Genomic DNA, 22,829 nt, shown 5'->3' on the forward strand with positions numbered 1-22,829 from the left:
GAAATACATGGTTTTGGGAAGGGGTCCATTTAGAATACCAGTAGTATCCTGTATCCCACTAATGCAGTGATTAGGACTAAACCACAAGAAAAGAAGGATGGGAAAGATGGAGGGAGGGAGAAAGCCATTGATGTTTGATTGCTCAATTTTTTCCATAACACTGCTCAGTTCAGTTCAGTTGCTCAGTCATGTCCGACTCTTCGTGATCCCATGGACTGCAGCACACCAGGCTTCCCTGTCCATCACCAGCTCCCGGAGCTTGCTCAAACTCATGTCCATCATGTCAGTGATGCCATCCAACCATCTCATCCTGTGTCATCCCCTTCTCCTCCTGCCTTCAGTCTTTTCCAGCATCGGGGTCTTTTCCAGTCAGTCATTTCTTCACATCAGGTGGCCAGAGTATTGGAGCTGCAGCATCAGGCCTTCCAATAAATATTCAGGACTGATTTCCTTTAGGATTGACTCCCTGCATTCCAAGGGACTCTCAAGGGCCTTCTCCAACACCACAGTTCCAAAGCATCCATTTTCGGCACTCAGCTTTCTTTATAGTCCAACTCTGACATCCATAGATGACTCCTGGAAAAACCATAGCTTTGACTATCCGGACCTTTGTTGGCAAAGTAATGCTTTTTAATATGCTGTCTAGGTTGGTCATAGCTTTTCTTCCAAGGAGCAAGCATCTTTTGATTTCAGGGCTGCAGTCACCATCTGCAGTGATTTTGGAGCCCAAGAAAATAAAGTCTGTCACAGTTTCCCTTGTTTCCCCATCTATTTGCCATGAAGTGATGGGACCGGATGCCATGATTTTTGTTTTTTGAATGTTGAGTTTTAAGCCAGCTTTTTCACCCTCCTCTTTCACTTTCATCAAGAGGCTCTTCAGTTCCTCTTAGCTTTCTGCCATAAGGGAGGTGTCATCTGTGTTTCTGAGGTTACTGATATTTCTCCCAGCAGTCTTGATTCCAGCATGTGCTTCATCTGGCCTGGCTTATTCTGCATGTAAGTTAAATAAGCAGGGTAACAATATACAGCCTTGATGTACTCCTTTCCCAATTTGGAACCAGTCTGTTGTTTCATGTCCAATTCTAACTGTTGCTTCCTGACCTGCATACAGATTTCTCAGGAGGCAGGTCAGGTGGTCTGGTAATTCCATCTCCTTAAGAATTTTCCACCATTTGTTGTGATCCACACAGTCAAAGGCTTTGGTGTAGTCAATAAAACAGAAGTAGATGTTTTTCTGGAACTCTCTTGCTTTTTCTGTGATCTAATGGATGTTGGCAATTTGATCTCTGGTTCCTTTGCCTTTTCAAAATCCAGCTTGAACATCTGGAAGTTCACAGTTCACATACTGTTGAAGCCTCGCTTGGAGAATTTTGAGCATTACCTTGATAGCGTGTGAGATGAGTGCAATTGTGCAGGAGTTTGAACATTCTTTGGCATTGCCTTTCTTAGGGATTGGAATGAAAACTGAGCTTTTCCAGTCCTGTGGCCACTGCTGAGTTTTCCAAATTTGCTGGCATATTGAGTGCAGCACTTTCATAGCATCATCTTTTAGGATTTGAAATAGCTCAATGGAATTCCATCACCTCCACTAGCTCTGTTCATAGTGATGCTTCCTAAGGTTCACTTAACTTCAGACTCCAGGATCTGGCTCTAGGTGAGTGATCACACCATCATGGTTACCTGGGTCACTGAGATCTTTTTATAGTTCTTCTATGTATTCTTGCCACCTCTTCTTAATATCTTCTGCTTCTGCTAGGTCCATACTGTTTCTGTCCTTTATTGTGCCCATCTTTGCATGAAATATTCCCTTGGTATCTCTAATTTTCTTGAAGAGATCTCTAGTCTTTCCCATTCTATTGTTTTCCTCTATTTCTTTGCATTGATTACTAAGGAAGTCTTTCTTATCTCTCCTTTCTATTCTTTGCAACTCTGCATTCAATTCCTTTTCTCCTTTGCTTTCCTTTCGATTCTCTTCTTTTCTCAGCTATTTGTAAGGCCTCCTCAAACAACCAGTTTTTGTTTTTGCATTTCTTTCTCTTGGGGATGGTCTTGATCACTGCCTCTTCATCTCTACTTCACCTCTAATATCACTTTGGCCCACTATGGCGCCAAGCCCCCTTGTCATGGATGCCTGTCTTGATTGATCTCGCCTAATTATAAGGATGAGTTGCTCAGCAAGAGAGAGAAGGGGATGGGAGGGGTGCGTCTTGAATTAAATTTTTAAGGATAAGTGGGCTTCGCCAATCAAAGGTAGATAAAGCACACTTCAGGTAGGGAACTTATATATGAGCTATGGGGTATAGAAAAATAATTCTACAAGTTTGTATTTTTTCCAGAATGTTATTGAATAGTTGCATCACAATTTGTTGAACAAACTTTCTTCTCCCAGTGTAAAATGACAACTTCTACCTTTATCATATTTTAATATGTATGTGGGTGTATTTATTTTAGTCCATTTGGGCTGGTATAACAAAATACCACACATGGAGGGTAACCAAGCTTGTTACAGCCCAGGTCCTCTGTATTGAGTATTCTACCCCTGATGTGGCTACTTCTTGCTGCTGAAGTCTCAATTCAATCATCACCTCCTCAGTGAGGAGGTAGCACCCATCTAAATTAACTCTCCGCCTCAGTCATACTTTTTCATCCTGTTTGTTTCCTTAATGTCATTTATTGTTATTTCAAATTATCTTCTTCACTTTTGCGTTACTTATATATTATCTGTCCTCACTAGAATGGAGGTCCTGTGAGAGCACGGTGTTTGTTTGTCCTATTCACATCTGCATTCTCCCTCTCTGACAAAGGTCCTGGTAGATGACACGCTCTTAGTAAGTATTTGTTGAGTAAAGTAGATGAAAAAAAATAATAAATAAAGTAGCTGAGCCAAAACCAGACTCAAACAGTGTATCCTTTGAGTCCTAAGGCAGTGTACTTGCCATCATTCCATTTATTCTGCCTTTCATGAAAGCATTTTTATGTTTGGAACTACAATAAGAATTGATGTTCAGAATAATAACATTAACATGTGCTATAAGATTCTCTATTATCAAAGAAAATTTTCATTTGAGTTCAATAAACTAAACTAATTAAAGCAGGGATGTCATGGTATGTTATTATATTAGTACATTTAGAAAGATTTCCAACTAAAGAGACTTTCTGCTTTTTCTTTAATCAGAAAATTAAATTAGCCCAGAGTTCTTCATTCCCCCAAAAGTCCCTGTTAATTAGGATTGTTCTATAAATCTATATTATTAGCAGAATTTGTCATCTGTTTCATTATCCTGTTTATTAGAGCAGTCTGAGCAGGGTGTCTTTGCTCATATCCTGGTTTGTGTATCACAGTGAAAAGAAAAATTATTTCCTAGATTCTCTCTTTTTTTTCCTATTCTGTGACACAGGCATATTTCATGCTGTTTGTTTAACAACTTAATTTCCTTGTGTCAGTTCCCAGTATAAAGTAGGAATGATATTATTGACTTGGCTATTAAGTCAAATAATTAAATTAGAGTCTACTTAAAAGCATTAGTGCTTTGAAACATTGTGATAACTGAAGATTGAAAACAACCTAAAAGTCCATCAGTAAAGGACTGTTTAAGTAAAGTATAGTATATCCATTTAATGGATTATTATGCAGTCATAAAAAATAATGGGGACATTCTCTGCTTACCAACATAGAAAGATCTCCTAGTGAAAAAACATGGTCCAGGGCAGGCTACATAGTGTTATTCTTTTGTTGTTGTTGTTGTTTAAAATAAAAAGAAGAAAAATAACTATGTATTTTGCTTGTATATGCATAGAGAAATGATGGAAAGATATACAGGGAAACAATAACAGTGATAACCAGATTGGAAAATAGTAGGACTAGAAACAGGAAATGGGACAGACTAGGGAGTGGAATTTATACCATGTCTTTCTTTTTATAGATTAATATTTGGGGTCTATAGGTTATATATTACCTGTAGTAAAAATTGAAAGGCTAACTTAAAAAAAAACAAAACCCATAACTAAAAGCAATGTGTGTTTCTGGACTGCATCTTATAGGATTAAAAAAAGTGCTATAAAAAACATTAAGGGACTTCCCTGGTGGTCCAGTGACTAAGATTCCGTGCTCCCAAGGCCAGGGGCTCAGATTTGATCCCTGCTCAGGGAACTAGATCCCACATGCCACAGCTAAGAGTTTGCATGCCACAACTAAAGATCCATCCTGAGTGCTGCAACTAAGACCTGGTGCAGCCAAAAAAAAAAGAAGCCTATTAGGACAGTTAATAAAATTCAATTATGAAATACAGATTAGAGGAAATAACAATACTAAGTTTTTTAATTTGTCAACTATACCATGGTTACCTAAAAGAATATATTTGTTCTTAGGAAATATACACTGAATTACTAAGGAATAAAGGACATGATATATGAAACTTATGTTCAAATGACCTGAAAGAATAAATAAAAATATGTATGTGTCTATACATACATATCAGAGGATTGATAAATTGTGACAAAATGAAAAACTGATAGATCTGAATAAACATTCTCTGTAAACAGTAGTGCTTATCACTTTCTGGTGAAATTTTTGCCATCAGTTTCCAGTTTTTTCCATGACTGGTAATGCTCGTCAGAGGCAGTGGCAGAAGTGGTGACTGACTGTAGTCTACATTATGGCTGAAAATCATCTGCCTGTCTACTTCTTATCCTGCTTTCTGTCTTTTTCAGTTGTATCTTCACTACAACTTAGAGGTGACATTTGTGATACAGTGTCAACACATGGCATTTTAATATATCTTGAACAAAATTTCCTAAGGATATTAACTGTCTTGGGACTTTGTGTATAGTGCTAAAATATATAGTTCATTTTGTAGTGGTAAAGCTACAGGAACATTTAGTCAGGTTGTGTGGCATTGAGTGACTGAATTTGTATTATTATTTTTGAGTTAGATACTTTGGCATTTGTATGAACTACCATCTCTACTATAAATGACTTAACATTATAGTTGATTCTAGCCAGACTGGCCTCTTAAGTGCTTGAGAAGTAAGGCATATGTCACAGTAAAGTGAGGAGTAAATTATCTGCTTGTATAAACTGTCCAGAGAATGTTTGATTTTTATTGCTTTGTATTTTAAGTATGTTAAATTTGATTGTTCTGAGTGAAGATACCCTAAGGTCTTATCTAATAAATGACACTGACACTAAACAAATCTGGTATCAACTGAATTGTTAGTGTTTGTTTCCTGTCTGTCTAGGGAAGCACATGATTTTGTGCTATTGTAGAAGTCTGGAAAACAGGAATAATAATAATTCCCATGGGATGGGGAGGGAGATGGAAGGGAGGTTCAAAAGGGAGGGGATATATATGTACCTATGGCTCATTCATGTTGAGGTCTGACAGAAAACAACATAATTCTGTAAAGCAGTTATCCTTCAATTAAAAATAAATTGATTAAAAGTAATAATAATTCCCAGCCCTTTCCCTTCTCACTTTATAAAAAAAATTGGGAGGAATTGAGAGACAGTAGCACTTAAGCTCTTAAGTAGTACTTGATCAGAACTAACAGTGTCATTTTTCTATAACTAAGGCAAATGGCTTTTTTTTTTTTTTTTTTTTTTTTTACTACTTTTCCCACAGCTACTCCAGACCCATTTCACACCTTTGAAAACTAGGTCCCGGTAAAAGCAGTGTGAGTTTCTTGGGCCTCATTAGCTGAATAATACCCATGCATATAAATGGGTCTTCAGATTTAGTTAAGTACTTTATATTTTCATGCAATAAATTGACTAGATGGCTATGAAATAGATCATGCTAGCAAATACCATTTACTTAGTTTGTGGATTTTTTTTAAATAGCTCTGTAAAACAGCTTAGATCATTGTATTTCAAAATAAGAATTTACTGAAAATATAATTGAATATTACTGAACATTGCTTAATCCCTTTTCAATAATTTGAAACACCATTCAAGGTCTTGGAATTTTGGGGGTTATTATTTTGAAAAGAGATCTCATAATATAGATCTCCGTATGCAGCAGATAAAAGATTCCCAGGTGGCTCGATGGTGAAGAATCTACCTACCAGTGCAGGAGATGCAGGTTCAGTGCTTGGGTCGGGAAGATCCCCTAGAGGAGGAAATGGCAACCCACGCCATTATTCTTGCCCAGACTATCCCATGGACAGAGAAGCCTGGTGGGCTGTATACTCTGTGGGGCCGCAAAGAGTCGGACATAACTGAGCAACTGAGCATACACGGAGCAGCAGATACTAGAGCCTGGACTATGTCTATACCAGTTTATGACAGCTCTTTATACATTCTTAATATTCCTATATATTTACTTATATTGATAAGTACAAAAGGTAGAATATATTTCTACTTTGTTTCAGGAAATTGAACTTCACATGACACCTAAGGATAAAAGATTTTAAGAATCTACACATACATCCAGAAAAAAGTATAGTAAAATTTCATTCACTTAGAATTTTTGCTAATGTAGACCAAAAGTCGTGATTCTTAAGAACATAATTCAGATAAACTCTTCCATTGTGAATTAGGTCTTATTCATAAAGATTTATCCAATTAAAAATCAATAACTTATTTAAACAGGAAATCAAGGAGTTATATCTAATTGTGGCTTACTTACCATTTATTGATAATTATTTTCAAATCTCTAATCCAGTAATTAATTCTTATATTAATTCTTCTATTACCTAAAATGTTTTATAGACATGTTACATTATTACATAATATAACCCTATTATAAATTGTAATGGTGTCATTAACTTAGCTCATTTTACTTGTTTAGTGCCTATTCGTTCTAGTTTATAATTGTTAATTCCCTTTATAGTAGGACTTGTACTTGGAAGTAATAAAATCAGATTTCTTTATAAATATTTATGGTACAGACCTTTCCATAAACCAGACTGTAGCCCTTTCCTTTCCTAATTATTTCCAATAAACTCTACTTGTATCTCTTTTTTTGGCCTGTGTAGCAGTCTATACTACATAGTTCCTAGGAAATTTAATCCTAGATATTTATGCCTTAACTTCCAGTTAGTCAAAACCTTGTCAACTTCATGTATGTCTCTTGTTATAAAGTGTGGAGAGGTAGTACTTAGAGTTTTTAGATAGATACGTCTAACATGGAGTCTTCTTAGCATCTATAGTCATAGGGATCACTAAGTGAATGAGTCTTCTTCTGGAGTATCAGTCTCCAGAAGAATCAGTCCAGGAGGATTTTTTTTTTCATTATCTTATCTTTGTTTATCTCTTGCTGAAAGTATCCATTAGTAGGAGGTAGCAAAAAGCAGGCAGAACATGCTTTTTGAAAGTCTTAAGTTCTTCATTAAGACCTTAAAGTTTCCAAGATCTCCTTTTTTCTCCTTCTTCATCTCAGGTGAGATTGAAGGTTGCCGATTTTTTACCACATCTGTCACCAGAAAGGATGCAAATTTGTGGTTTGAGAAGTTCCAGACACCAATAAAAAGCACTGTTCAATCTTTTACAAATGTCCTCTAGGCCAGATTTCATCATAAATACAGTAGTTTCCCGTACCTGCAGGGGGGTATGTTCCAACAAATTGGATTCCTGAAACTGCATGGTAGCAGACCCTATATATACTGTGTTTTTTATCCCTATACATATGTAACTACGATAAAGTTTAATTTATAAATTAGGCATAGTAAGAGATTTACAACAATGACTAATAATAAAATATAATAGTTACAATCTGTAATAAAAATTATGGTATAGGAATTGCCTGGTGGTCTAGTGATTAGGACTCCATGCTTCCACTGCAGGAAACCCACATTAGATCCCTGGTTGGAGAAATAAGATCCCATAAGCCTCACAGCACAACCAAAAAAATGAATATGGTCTTTTTCTCTTTCTCAAAGTTATCTTATTGTACTGTATTCACCCTTCTTATGATGACAGGAAATGATTCAGTGCCTGTGTGATGAAATGATGTGAGATGAATGACACATATTGTGATGTATTATTAAGCTAACATTGACCTTCTTATGATAACGTCAGAAGGAAGATATCAAGCCATGATGTCAGTGGTTGGGTGTCAGCAGCAGATGATGTCCATGATTGGGGATCCTTGATAGTTGAAGGGTATTTGTTTTTGTTTGTGTTTGTTTCACTGAAATCTTTTAGAAGAACATGGTAATTGGAAGTTGTCTCTTTTTAACACATCAAAGTTTTGCTGCTGTGGTGGAATCCTTCAGTGATAATAAGGGTAACTTTAATACTGCATTCCATCCATGAATCTTGTTCCCTAATTTGTCCTTTAAAGTCTGTGCAGTCTGAAAGACTTCAGCAAATTTTGGTATCGTCTGAATTGCTGGTTCTGTTTCACTTTCTTCTTCGTAATCTTTCTCTGTTGATGACTCAACAGCTTCTTACAGTTTCTCATCTATTAACACTTCTTTCTCCAGTTTCCGATGCGGTCTGCTTCTTCATCAAGCATGTTGGCAAATCCTTCTTACTGTGTGAATGATTTTCCTAACTTTTCTGTTGATTCCCAGGAAGCCTTTAAAATCATTCATGACTGCAGGCCTTTACAATTTCTAGTTTAATTAATCCACTGTAGCTTTGATGAATATTACTGTGTCCATAACAGGGAATGATTTCCAGTATCACACTGTGTCTAGATTGGAGTCTGCATCAATTGCTGATCGAATGTTATCAAGTACCAGGAAAGTATATGTGGCCTTGACAAACTGAATGATGCCGTGGTCAAGGGGTTGAATCAGTGAAGTTGTATTTGAAGTTGTAAATTTCCAGCCTCAAACATTTTCATGTTTATAACAATTCAGGTTGACCAGATGTGTTATCCATTATTAATAGGACTGTAAATTCCAACCTTGCCTCTTGCAAATATTTTTTCACTTATGGGATGAAACATTAGTAAAAAACCATCCAATAAATGAGGTGACTGTCACCACTGCTTTCTGACAGTTTTTGAGAGCAAATGGGTTCTTTTCCCTACACACTACACGTTACTCTGGGCTTTATCACATGCCTTCCAGTGTTGCCACATAGTACCAGAGTTCATCTGTCCTTCCATGCCTTATACCCTGGTACCTTCTTTGCACTTTTATGAATGTAGCTTCTATTGGGCATCTTCTTCCAGAAGAGCCCAGCTTCATTGCCACTGAAGACTTGCTTTTATGGTATCCTTTCTCCTTAATCAGTTCCAACACTGTCAGGAATGTGGCAGTAACTTCTTCATCAGCAGACTCAGCCTCTCCAGTAATTTTTATATTTTTCAGTCTAGATCTGTTCCTTAATCTGTGTAACCATCCTTTGTGTGTAGGTGTGATCACTCAGTCATATGTGTAACTTTTATGGTTTGTGGTACAACATCAAATCTAGCACAGATTTTCTTTTTCCTTCTTCACAGTTTCACAGATAGAAAATTCATTCTTACTGTAGATCTTAGAAACCTTTTCACTTAAAGTACTTCATGGCTTCTTTTTGGCATATTCAAATCTCCAGCATCGCTACTCTTGTACTTTGGGGCCATTAATAAGTAAAATAAGAGTTACTTAAACATAAGCTCTGCAGTACAGTGATGATCAATCTGGTAACCGAGGGGGCTTGAATGGCTTATGGGAGGCATACATCATACAAAGGGATGATTCACATCCAGGGCAGGATAAATTGGGACAGTTCTCAAAATGATATGGAACTTAAAATTTATGAATTGTTTATTTCTGGAATTTTCCATTAGACCTCAGCTGACCACTGGTAACTAAAACCACAAAAAGCAAAACTGTGGATAAGGGAGACTACTTAATGTCATTCCACTGTCATCTGCCAGGATTAAAGTAGTGTATTCGGTTATTCTGTAGTCAAAACAACCAAGCCCTAGTCCAGACTGCTGTAAGAAAGAGCTCATTGCACTGTCCCTTTTGTTCTGCCCAGGCAGTCAGAGGTAGCTTTTCCTTTTGTTGTTAGACTGGTAGTTTGGAGGAAATAGTGGCTCTTTTGTAAAAAGTAACCAGTTTAGGTTATTTGTAATAAGCCAACTATTATCAGTAATCCTTGCCATTGACATGAAGTATTACTGAGAATAGTAGTTATATTTTTATTGTGCCATTGTGATTTTCTATACAGAAACACCCAAGATTCATTATTTCTATTTTTTAAATTTATAGCTCTTTAACTGTATCCAAGATTTCACTGCTGGGGCTCTGCTGGTGGCTCAGTGGTAGAAAATCTGCCTACCAGTGTAAGAGACGAGAGCTTGAGGGTTCAATCCCTGGTCCGGGAAGATCTCCTGGAGAAGAAAATGGCAACCCACTCCAATGTTCTTGCCTGGAAAACCCCATGGACAGAGAAGTCTAGCAGGCTGTAGTCCATGGTGTTGCAAAGAGTCAGACATGACTAAGTGACTGAACAATAAGATTTCACTGGCAGGAATGTAGGCCAGTCTTGATGTTTTATTCTCTAATATTCTCTAACATCCATGATATAGTACTTAAAAGCACTTCCTTTAGTTCATAGCTTCTGTTCATGTATTTTTACTGTCCAAAAAGGTGCTGCTACCATTTGTAATCGTTCCTTAAAAATGTGAACCACCCTCAGTATAACTCTTAACAAAACATATGGCATCTGTGTGCTGAAAATTACCAAAAGCACATTGCTTACAGTTGGCTTCTCACCTTGGTTCCCAAGTGCTCATGTACAGAATATGGACCTTATGTTCCATCTCTCTCTCTGAATGATGTAGGAGCTTTAAGCTTTCCTGGGTTAGTTTGTATATTGAGTATTACAAAGAGAAGTCATTTTGCCTTGCTTTGGCTCTAATTGCAGAAAATGAAGTCACCGCTTTTGCTGTCTTGGATCAAGACCAGAAAGAAATTGTTGATACCAATGGAGCTGGAGATGCATTTGTTGGAGGTACAGACTCATTTATATGATACTTACTTATAAGTTAAACATTTCCTTTAACCCTATCTCTGCCACATGGCCAAGATTTTTTAATTTAATAACTTTTAATTTCTTCTTTTAAATAATTAACTCCTGATATTTTTTCCATATGCTTCTATCATTGTTATGAAGGGTATATTGCTACAGAAAAATACATATTTTGGGCTTAAAGGTAATTTACTATTATGCTATATCCCAGTCATTTTCACAAGATTAATTGTGTCTGTCAGAATATTGCATAAACAAGCTGCATCAAGTATAGTACATAGTATATTCATAGAACTTCAAGCTGAAATGTTAACACATTGTTGTTCTTTAAAACAAGTTGTGAATATTAATAGTATGCTAATAACTAAGGATGATGTCTTTGGATTATATCCTTTGATTGTATCATCTGTTTCTAACACAATGGTTGGATGTTTATAAGAACTAAGTCTTTTTTGGAGTGAGTAGTCAAAAATAAAGTCAAGAAAATTGGCAGAGTCTTGGCTTCCTGACTTAGGGATTCCCTGGTGGCTCAGACAGTAAAGGGTTGCCTGCAGTGCTGGAGACCCCGGTTCGATCCCTGGGTCGGGAAGATCCCCTGGAGAAGGAAATGGCAACCCACTCCAGTGTTCTTGCCTGGGAAATCCCACGGACAGAGGAGCCTGGCAGGCTACAGTCCATGGGGTTGCAAAGAGTCAGACACAGCTGAGCAACTTCACTTTCACTTGGCTTCCTGACTTAGGTTGATGTAAAATCTGATTCATAAGTTCTGAACTCCTTCTAGCTAAGTGTAGTAAGTCTCTAGAAAGCTTTAGATTCCTGAGTGATAACCCAAAAGAGTCCCTCCTGATCTTTATTTCTCATAACATCAAGGAAAAAAGGTAAATGGAACTGACCCTTATCCTTCTTTCCTTGGAGTATAATTTGAATTATGGGAAACTTATTTGAGATTATGTAATGGTTTTAACTTAGTATTGTTTAAAATATTTATATTCTTTTTATTTTAATGTTCTATTTCACTAGCATAAATTTTCGTGTTTCCTTCTTTGAAACTTTTCGTTACCAGTCTTAAACTGTTAACCATAAGACTGGTAGCATGCTGCTCGCTTCGGCAGCACATATACTAGAAGACTGGTAGCATGCACCACGCTCTGTTCTTTGGAAAGAGTACATGTGCATACAACAAATAATGTGCTACTTTGCTGTCATTCATGTATGTTTTATTTCTTTGCTCTGAAAGTTTTCACCATTGATTAGAGTATTTTGCAGCTGTTTTTTCTATTCCATGCTGCTTCAGAGGTCTAATACCATGTAAAATCTAATACTATCTAACCTAAGAACACCTTATCCAGAATTGGGTCAAATTTTGTAATACATTAAGGAGACACTGTTGATTTCCTGGTTAAAAATTGGTTAAACCAGGAATCTTAGTACAGAAACTTATAAACTTATAACTTTTGTGTGTATTATTTAAGCATTTAAAAATACTTAAAACAGTTGGAACTCTCTTTCTTTGATGTTTAGTTCGGTATCTCCTGAGGCCACCATAAATAAAATGATGATGATATGATGGTGACCTAATTAGCCACTACTTCTGATCCTCAGGCCTGGGTTTCCTAACCTTGCAACAGCAATTCCATTATAGACCCCTAACCTCCTATAATGTTTCCAGTACAAGGTAGGAATATGTAGACTTTCTGAGGAAGAGAAAAGTCATTCTTAGGATATCAAAGTAGGAACAGCCAGCTACCCATTTGTATTATGAGCTATAAATGAACTATATCATTAAAACACTTGGGCTCTTACAGGGTTTTCAGCCTGTTTATCTCATTTTTCTTACTCAGCCTCATTATATACTTATGGTTGGGGTACAGTGAGGTAAATAAAAAGGAAAGAGTGTGGAACAGGGACCTGCAAACTTTTTTATCCTAAAGGGCCAGGTAGTAAATATGTTAGGCTTTGCAAACCATATACAGGCTATACTGCATATTCTTCTCATTTGTTTTCTTGCTTGTTTCTTGTTTTGTTTTTTCATTTTTTACAGTACTCTAAAAATGTGAAAACCTTTCTTCGCTCTCCAACTGTATATAAACAGACCACAGTCTGGGTTTGACCCTTAGGCCCTGGTTTGCCAACCCATTTTTGTAATATGTTGGCAGCTTCCTCACTTGATTCACTTTCATCATACCCTGGATTTCACCACAGAGTGTTGAAATCAATATAGAGAAAGTGGAAAGCAGGCTGAAACTAGGCAGAACTTTACTGGTAAAACCTCAATTTAGTTCAGTTCAGTCGCTCAGTCGTGTCGGACTCTTTGCAACCCCATGAACCGCAGCACTCCAGGCCTCCCTGTCCATCACCAACTCCCGGAGTCTACCCAAACCCATGTCTGTTGAGTCGGTGATGCCATCCAACCCTCTTATCCTCTGTCATCCCCTTCTCCTCCTGCCCTCAATCTTCCCCAGCATCAGTGTCTTTTCAAATGAGTCAGCTCTTCGCATGAGGTGGCCAAAGTATTGGAGTTTCAGCTTCAACATCAGTCCTTCCAGTGAACACCCAAGACTGATCTTTAGGATGGACTGGTTGGATTTCCTTGCAGTCCAAGGGACTCTCAAGAGTCTTCTCCAACACCACAGTTCAAAAGCATCAATTCTTCGGGGCTCAGCTTTCTTTATAGTCCAGCTCACATTCATACCTGACTACCGGAAAAACCATAGCCTTGACTAGACGGACCTTTTTTGGCAAAGTAATGTCTCTGCTTTTTAATATGCTGTCTAGGTTGGTCATAACTTTTCTCCCAAGGAGTAAGCATCTTAATTTCATGACTGCAGTCACCATCTGCAGTGATTCTGGAGCCCAAAAAAAGAAAGTCAGCCACTATTTCCACTGTTTCCCCATCTATTTCCCATGAAGTGATGGGACTGGATGCCATGATCTTAGTTTTCTGAATGTTGAGCTTTAAGCCAACTTTATCACTGCCCTCTTTCACTTTCATCAAGAGGCTCTTTAGTTCTTCTTCACTTTCTGCCATAAGGGTGGTGTCATCTACATATCTCAATTAAGTAGCCATTTTTCTCATTTAACCCTACTCTCATTGCTTAACAAGATAATCAGATCCTGAAAGACTGAGTCATGCAATGAGATGTTGTTGTTGTGTTAGTCGCTCAGTTGTGCCCGACTCTTTGTGACCTCATGGACTGCATCCCACCAGGCTGCTCTGTCCATGAGATTTTCCAGGCAAGGATACTGGAGTGGGTTGCCATTTCCTTCTCCAGGGGATCTTCCCAACCCAGGGATCAAACCGGATTTTGTGCACTGGAGGCAGATTCTTTACTGACTGAGCTATAATGTTATTTTAACAGAGAATACTAGTGTTGGCTAGTTCAGCACATTCTGTGTACTTAAGTCAAGCTATACAGTAATAGCAATAAGTAACATGTAGTGCCCCAAGCCAATCAATATCCTAGGCACTTTACATATGTTCATATGTAATGTTCATAAAAGCTCCTGGAGATAAGTTATATTTAACCCCATTTTACTGATGATAAAGCTGAGACACAGAAGGGTTGGGTAACTTGCCCAAAGTCTCATAGCTAGAAAGTAGCAGAGATAGGCAGTATGAAATGTTCTGCTTCTCTAAACTTTTAGGGAAATCTCATCATTAGGACTCAGAACCATAGACCAGCCTTACTAACAGTAACTGGTTTTGCCGAAGAGAATTTTCCTGTCGTCTGCATAGATGACTTCATTTATTGAACAGGAGCTTTTGTTATCTGATAGGATTCTGAAGGCAATGGCACCCCACTCCAGTACTCTTGCCTGAAAAATCCCATGGATGGAGGAGCCTGGTAGGTTGCAGTCCATGGGGTCACTAAGAGTCGGACACGACTGGGCGACTTTCACTTTCACTTTCACTTTCCTTCATTGGAGAAGGAAATGGCAACCCACTCCAGTGTTCTTGCCTGGAGAATCCCAGGGATGGGGGAGCCTGGTGGGCTGCCGTCTATGGGGTCGCACAGAGTTGGACACGACTGAAGCGACGCAGCAGCAGCAGGATTCTGAGAACTCCAGAGTAAGATTGTTGCAGAAAAGAAAGAGAAGGGGAAAGGGAAGAGAATCGAAGGACTGTAATCCCTGGTGAGTTTGAACCGAGAACTTTTTGCTAAGCAGTGGAATTGATGGCACTACAGAGATACTGAAAGACAGATCATAAACTTGCTTGGTCAGCATGAAATCAAATGGAAGGAGTTATATGAATCAACTGTTTAATAGCACCACGCTGGTGCATCTGTCTTACAATAGAGATGGTCTTGTTAGTTTGAAAAGTAAAAAATTCATTGGTTAAAATCCCCTACTTCCATCTCTATACCTGGGAAAGCATACTCCTTTGGCTTGAACATGAATGAGAGGCAGTAGCAACGTTTGCATGTATTATGTAGTTTCTTTTTCTGTGCTTCATTGCCTGATTAATGTATCTCCTTTCTGATCGACACATTTTATCTTTAGATGGTTAATATATTTCTCCTATTACTTTCAACTTTTGCTGGCTTAAAAGCATTTCTTTCTTTTGTGAATTTGCATAACTGTATTCCAGTCCCAAGTTTAAGTTCTTAGATAAATGATGATTCACCTACCATGTGGCGATATTACATATCCCAATACCAGAGTGCCATGAATTCTTATTAGCCACATAAGAGGTACATGACTACATCATTGATGTATAATTTTAAAATGACTACCCCAAATGTCCATAAATTAAATTCATAGTTCCATCTCAAGGGTTTAGTGACAGTGACAAATACCTCTGACCTCTACAAGCATACCTCCTTGTTCTGTTTGTAGATCTTGAACACTTTCTTATGTGTCACTAGCCAGCCCTGATGGAACTGCCCTTTCCACATTCTCCCGCAAACGCCTAAGCGCTACGATTGTATCCTTGAAAATGGAGACAATTCTATGATCTCTAAGCATGATTTCCTAATTTCCCAGGTCAGTAGAAAATTTCTTCCTGTTGTCCTGCTGTGCTTTGTCACAGCAGGTCTGCCTTTTCATTTGGAACCCTCTTTGTCACTGCCATAGTAACAAATGGAAACATTGAGAACATTTTGTGACAGGCACTGTCACTGTTCCCAGTGAAATCTCTTCCCCTGTGTCTTCCCAGTAAATGAAACTGAGGAGAAAAATCATAACAAATAACATGAAAGGGGACCTAATCAATATGTTCCCAGTGGGCTGTCAATACCAGCTTGTGTTAATCTAATATGATTTAGTCATATGTTTCATGGCAGCTGTAGGAATATGGACTAGATCTGCTAATCATTTTTAGACTGAGTACACCTTTGACAGATTATACCCAGGCACATATATATTAATATAAAATAACTCTCAGATAAAAGACTAGAGACCTCACTCAAGGGTCAGCATTCTTAGGATTTCAAAAGCTTCATTAAATAATGATTAAAAGCCATATATAGCTTAGAACAGTTTATTTTGAATGATAGTAGAGTAACTGTGCTGCCTTTAATATTTTTATTTTCAAATTTCTCATGACAGCTTTTGCAAGGAAAATGCATTTTCCTAAAAGATACTACCTACAAATGACTTTTAAAGCTACTTAGCAATCACACTGTAAGTAATTATCCTATTTCTCATCTAATAAAAAGGAGCATTAACTTCACTTTCTAATTTATGTTCAGAAAAGATGTTTTGTGTTTTAAAAAAGATTTGAGTTTCTAGAGCAGAGATACTACTTCCTTTTCAAGTAGTACCTGTCTATATTGCTGAAAACCATAGGGAATCTAAATTATGTTTATATTTTCTATTCTCACCTTGCTTTTTGTTCCCAAACATTTGTATTAATAGCTTACTGTCCCATTTTTCTAAATTGCCACTTCATTGTGCTACGCAAAGAGGTGGTACAGAATTCTTATATTTTTTTCTGCACCACCCCCTTCCTCAGAGGTCTAGAAAATAGCTTGGTGCATGTTGAATATATCATTTCTCACACTTCTTTACTCAAAAACCAAAACCTTCATATGACCCACTGTATGCAGAAGATTTACTTGTGCATGGTAACCGAGAAGATTGCTGCATATTCCTACCATGTCCCACAGCAACAACAATCCCTTCTCTGTCTTTTACTTCTAGCAGGACATCTTTGGTGTTTAATTTCTTAAGCAGTTTCCCTCAAAACCATTAAATGAGGTATAGAATACACTTGGCCATTTGCTGTTGTTCAGTTGCTCAGTTGTGTCTGACTCTTTGTGGTGCCATCAATGGCAGCACACCAGACTTGGTCATTAGGAATTTGAAATGCAACACAGACATCAACTCAAGTTCATGCAAGGGGGAAGGGAAAAGAGATTCACACCTTGCACAGTCCTGGGATTCTTCATGACATGCTATGCTGATGTTTCACACCTAGAGATTTCAATAAGCTGACATTGGACCAGGACCAAATTTCATGAACCTGGCCAAAGATTATTTAAGCCTTTGTTTGTCTAAAGAGGCAAAGATGATCCTCAAGCCTTGACAAAAAAGAGAAGTAACTTTCATTCACATGGGATACAGGACGATTTTAGGATAAAGTCTGAAATTTTTCACCATTAGAAATGTTCCCTCAAAGATATAGTATTTTGGATGGCCTCCATCTAGAAGCAATTGTTAATAGACAGTGGAATTCAAAGGACTTTGTCTTCTGGAGATTTGGATAATTTAGAGACAGGCTGAGCCATGTAGGCTATCAGATCCTGAAACTTATATATGAACCTTGTTATTGTTTAGTTGCTAAGTCGTGTCCAACTCTTTTGTGACTCTAAAAAGAGCCTGACAGGCTTCTCTCTCTGTGGGATTTCCTAGGCAGGAATACTGGAGTTGATTGCCATTTCCTTCTCCAGGGTATCTTTTATGACCCAGGGATCAAACCCACATCTCCTGCATTGCAGGTGGATTCTTTACCACTGAGTCACCTGGGAAGCCCAAAGATCAACCTTACATTTTCTGTATTTGAAGGCTATTGAGAAATGCTTATTCTAAGGAAACAACGTTGGTATTTATAAGATTTCATTTGGTAGAAGAGGGCAGAAGAAATATCATAAGCAAAACTTTCTGAAGTTGATTTTCTTAGAAGTGTGACATGACAAAATATATGTGTGTAAGTTTTCCAGCCTTTAACGTTTGTGAGTCAGATAGAACTAATTTGAATCCAGTAGCAGTTCATGCTGCTATTACATGGATTTGGTCAATTTTACCTACCTTATCTGTCTGATTCATACAGCCAGTATCAGTTAGGTTTTGCTGCGTAGCACACCATCCTCAAAACTTAATGACCTGAAAGAACAACCATTGATTTAGCTCCACAAATCTGTGAATTGGGCCCAGGCTCAACTGGGCAGTTCCTCTAGTCTCAGAGGTTCAAGAGATTAAGTAATTTGCCCAAGGTCGCAGTGAAAGCCAGGATTTGAACTTAAAGTTTGACTGCAAAGTTCTTAACTCTGATCATTTTGTTATACTCCATTCCATTAGTATATGCTCTTGTCTTCCCCTCCAAATGAAGAGAAATATCCAAAGTGCCTTTGTAACCACTAGTCTGTAGACTGGGGCCAGTCTACAGAGATTTCATCAGTCAATAGCAAAATGAAAAAACAGGTAGGAGCAGCATAGTAAGTTTTCACAAAGCTAAATATATTCAATTGGAAATCTTGTCTCAGCGATGTTTGAATTTGTTACCATGTGCCTTTATTGGCTTTGTTATTAGTATAATCAAAATAAATTAAGTCACCTGTTGGTAGTACTGATGCTTAGCCTGGTCGACCTTGTGACTTAGCCAAGTCTTAGCATGGTGTGTGAGTTATTGGAAACAACACCCGTCGCTTCTCGGCCTTTTGGCTAAGATCACGTGTAGAAACAACGTCCAAACTATATGAAAATTTCTGTGGTCTAACCTCTGTTGTCAAATGGCTGTTTACTGTCAACAGAGGTGTGAATAAAACAAACAAAAATTTCTCGACATGATCATTAAATTCACAGCTATTATCCCATCAGATATGAGTACCCAAACCTGGGGTATGAACACAGGTTCTTAGCTTATTTTTCATTTAATTATCTAGTTTACATTGACATTTTATGAAGTTAGGATATGTACGTTTTATTTCTAGCCCATGAAATAAATGGCAAATTAAAACCAGTCTCTGTCATCAAGTGCTCTTAGAATTTTAAAACCACCCTGCTGTGAAGAATTGTCAGTTGATCAAATACAGGTTTTTGAATTGAGTTAAATAGTAACAAAATTACTTATCTTGCATAGAAATTAAAGCATAAATAATCTTACTATCATCTCCTTATTGCCACAGCTATGACTTTGTCCTGATGGGTCTTTTTGTTTTTAATTATTATTGCTCAAGATGTTAGTGCTGAAAGGGAGTGTTTTTTTAAATCATGTTTCCTGGTTTTCAAACTGTTTTCAATAGTGAAACCATGTTCAAATGAGGTCTTATCTGAATCAAAATGAGATTAGGTTAAACAAATCCCTCATTTGACCTTATCTGCATTTTATTTAGCAGTTCATAAAAGAGTTCCCTTGAATGGGTTGATATTAGTTATGAAAACCTAACATGATCTGTTAGAAAGCCCCCATTTGATGGATGAGGAAAGTGAGACCAAAGAAAGGGAGTTAATTGCAAATATGCAAGACCAGAAGCTAGATCTCCTAACTCATTAATTCATGATCCAATAATTACATATGTTCATAAGCCAAATGAAAGTTGTCAGTTAAGTAGGAGATATATAGGTCAAGAGTCAATACCCCAAATGGAGATATATAGGTCAAGAGTCAATACCCCAAATGGATAGAAGCCTTTGATGTAGGTTTTTTTTTGTTTTTGGCATGTGGATATCCAAGATGTTAAAGCTTTCACAATAAACAGAAGCATGTGCTAAACTTTTATTTTGGGAACCACATCAGGAGCTCACAGGTTAGGTTTAGAAGTCAGATTCTAATCTCATCATGTACATTTTTGTTACATAAGGAAGGAGTAGTGATCATTACAGCAGTATTTTGAAAGGGTTTGGGGTGTAAGGGCACCTTATCCATACAAGTAAAACATACAACTTTCTGGTACTCTTTAGGAGCTTCTTTTCTGATTTAGGAGCATTGAAAGGTTTTCTTGGTTTGGGTTTTTTTTTTTTTTAATAATTCAAAAGTAATATCCCACGCCATGTTAATAGAGTTTGACAAGTTTCCATTTTCAGACACCAGAGAGAGGAAGTAAGTTATCCTCATTGTCACGGCACTGATCACTGCCTGTGTGTTATACCACACGGCTCAGTCGCTGTCTTTGTGTGGGGGAACGTATTGTGCTGAGTGATCATAAAGGAACCTTCGCTCTGAATTGACTTCCTGTCCATGTCAGTCGCTGCACCATCTGACACCACTTAGGCTTTGGTTTTCATTATGCAAATATCTGCTAGGTCAGACCTTACCCTGACAGGCACAGTAGCTTTTAAAGTTATTTCAAAACTTAATGTTTGTTGATTTCCTTTTTCCAGAAAAATCTGTGTTTTTTAGCATATGAGTCACAAGTTGTTGTTTAAGTTCATGACTAGCTAGTAGTCAATATGAAGTCAAAACAAAATTTTACTAACTAAACTACATAGAAAATGAAAGAAAAAAAAAGCTTATGTCTCAGGCTTTTTCAGCAGGGGGAAACCATTACTTTGTCACATCTGGGTAGTCTAAGCCAGCCAAATTGAAGTGGGAATTTCCTGCCATATGTTAGTTCTTTGAGCAACCTGTGAACATCTAAAAGAGGGTATGTGAGTTCTTATTTGGTAGAGCTGTAGCCACTGTGGAGGCTTGCTCCTAATAGGTAGCAGACATTTTTATGTACTGCCACTCATCAGGAGGTTGTGTAGTCTGTCTATAGCTAACAGTGTTTGCTCTTGTTAAATACGTTAATTTGGAAGACCTAATTTGGAAGGTAGAACATCAGGTCTCAGATACTATGCCAAGAGTGAACACTGGGACCTCCCAAATTTGGGTGATAGTTTTGTTTCATTAATAAAAAGAAGGTAAGACTGAACCACCATGGGTATTCCAGATAACTTGAATTAGGTTATTTTATAAAGTCAATGAAGACCAAAATAAGCCACTTAATATAAAGGAAAATAAAGATTCTGAAAAGGCAGAAGAAATATCAAGTATTTACATCAGCTTTCTATTCAGATGCACATGGGAATTAGGAAGTAAAAATTTCATTCAGAAGAGTTGTGCACAAAAGGTAGAAATGCTTTATCCATTTGAAACAAGAGACATTTTTAAGGGGGAAAAAAAAGGCTTTCCACATGATCTCACTGTTTTTGTCATCCTCTGTAAGGGAAAATATTGACATTTGCCAGACTGTTTGCTCCAGCTTTCTGATCTCCTGCAGTTTATTTTTATAACAACCTTATCGATGGGCCTCTTACCCAGCTCTCTAGGTTTAACTGAGTTGAGTCGATTTGTTACCACAGCTTCAAGTAGCTGTTACAGAACAAGCAAGACATCCTAATAAAGCTGGAAATGTGTTTACTCAAACAGAGTATTGATTTTACTTGGAGAGGGAGAAGCTGGTGCTTAGCACAGTGTCAGGGTGGATGAATTTCACTGCAGTTTTTCATTGTCATCTGTCATGGTTGTGAGACACTAAGTAAAACCATCAGAGGATAATTAGAAGGACCAGAAATTTAGCCCCTAAAATCAGTTAACCGCCTGGGAGTTTTGTAGCTAAAATTTCCTCTAGTAATAATAATCAAGCACTTTTAATGGTGCTTTCAGATAGAGCAAAATTTCAAGGTTGTGACTTGTTAAATATATAAATTTAATGGCTAAGGGTTTTTCAGACTTTTTTCATTCTTGTAATTTAACATTAGAACACAATGTAAGGAGACAGTGATCTGTACTCATATCAACAGATATACATGGTCTTTCTGAAAAATCAATTTTAAAGAAACAGTAAAGCAATTATAAAGTAATTAAAACACATCCTATTAAGGAAAAAAATACCCAGTTAGCATCTTTAGTAAACCTAAATGGTTTTGTAGTGCAGCATGACCTAGACACATAAAACTGTAAATGCCACCCTTGTTTCTTAATACCTTCCTTCATTAAAGAAGAACCTAAAATATTGTAGCTTGCTATAAGTTAGTCGTTATCTCAAGGATAAAAGTTGATTGCACAACTGTGAAAAAGACAAGAGTCAGATTAAGAATTACTTACCTTCTATAAAAACTATATTAGCTACTGAATTTGATAAAAAGTAGTCATATAAACAGTTTACTTGCCTCCTTGCAAATGACTAGAAAAGGTCACAGTTGAAATGAATTATACCTAGGATGATGGACACAAAACTGAAAATTTATCAAAAATAAGTTTCACCATTATATATTTTTAATTAGTCTTTTTCCCATTATCTACAGTCATTTATTTGCTGCCTTGTAATAAACTCATGCTTTCTTGCACTACTGCCCAGCTTAGCTAAATGACTCATTAAAATGATGATATCTGAGGAATGACCATTTCTAAAGCCTAGGAGTAACAGACTCTGTCAAAAAAACAGTGAAAGATATTGAAGGGTTTTCTTTGCCTTTGAAATGCTATGTAGTTATAAGCCAAATTCTACCCTGAGTTAAACTTTTAAACTTTGAAGTAAAAGGTTGTAAAATTTTGTTACGTAAGTGGGCACCACTAGAGCTGCTTCTTTTAATTTTTCAGAAGGTAGAGGAAGAAGTTGGTTTTTCACAGTTGTACTTCCATCTTTATTCTTTGTTGAAGTATTCAAATACAGAGGAAAAGGAAAGGTTATAGATTTATGATTATAATATATCATTCTGTTTTTTATGTTTCAAAATCCCTACAATACAGTAATTAATTTTGTTCTATTCA

The 22,829-nt window shown here is 37.2% G+C and overlaps 1 protein-coding gene and 1 pseudogene across 7 annotated transcripts in view; both read left to right on the forward strand.

The window, feature by feature from the left end:
- ADK (adenosine kinase) overlaps positions 1 to 22,829 on the forward strand; it is a 551,078-nt gene that overhangs the window by 507,293 nt on the left and 20,956 nt on the right. For 6 of the 7 annotated variants that reach the window (XM_043925032.1, XM_043925036.1, XM_043925037.1 and 3 more), the window contains one exon: positions 10,808 to 10,894. In XM_043925032.1, the coding sequence (XP_043780967.1) occupies positions 10,808 to 10,894 (87 nt within the window). Of the gene's footprint in view, positions 1 to 10,807; positions 10,895 to 16,462; positions 16,538 to 22,829 lie in introns of all 7 variants that reach the window. The other variant, XM_043925033.1, reaches the window with a different exon arrangement.
- Positions 18,777 to 18,942, forward strand: LOC122709655 (annotated as a pseudogene).

This window comes from Cervus elaphus, chromosome 15 (genome assembly GCF_910594005.1).
Source record: "Cervus elaphus chromosome 15, mCerEla1.1, whole genome shotgun sequence".
NCBI classification, from domain to species: Eukaryota; Metazoa; Chordata; class Mammalia; order Artiodactyla; family Cervidae; genus Cervus; species Cervus elaphus.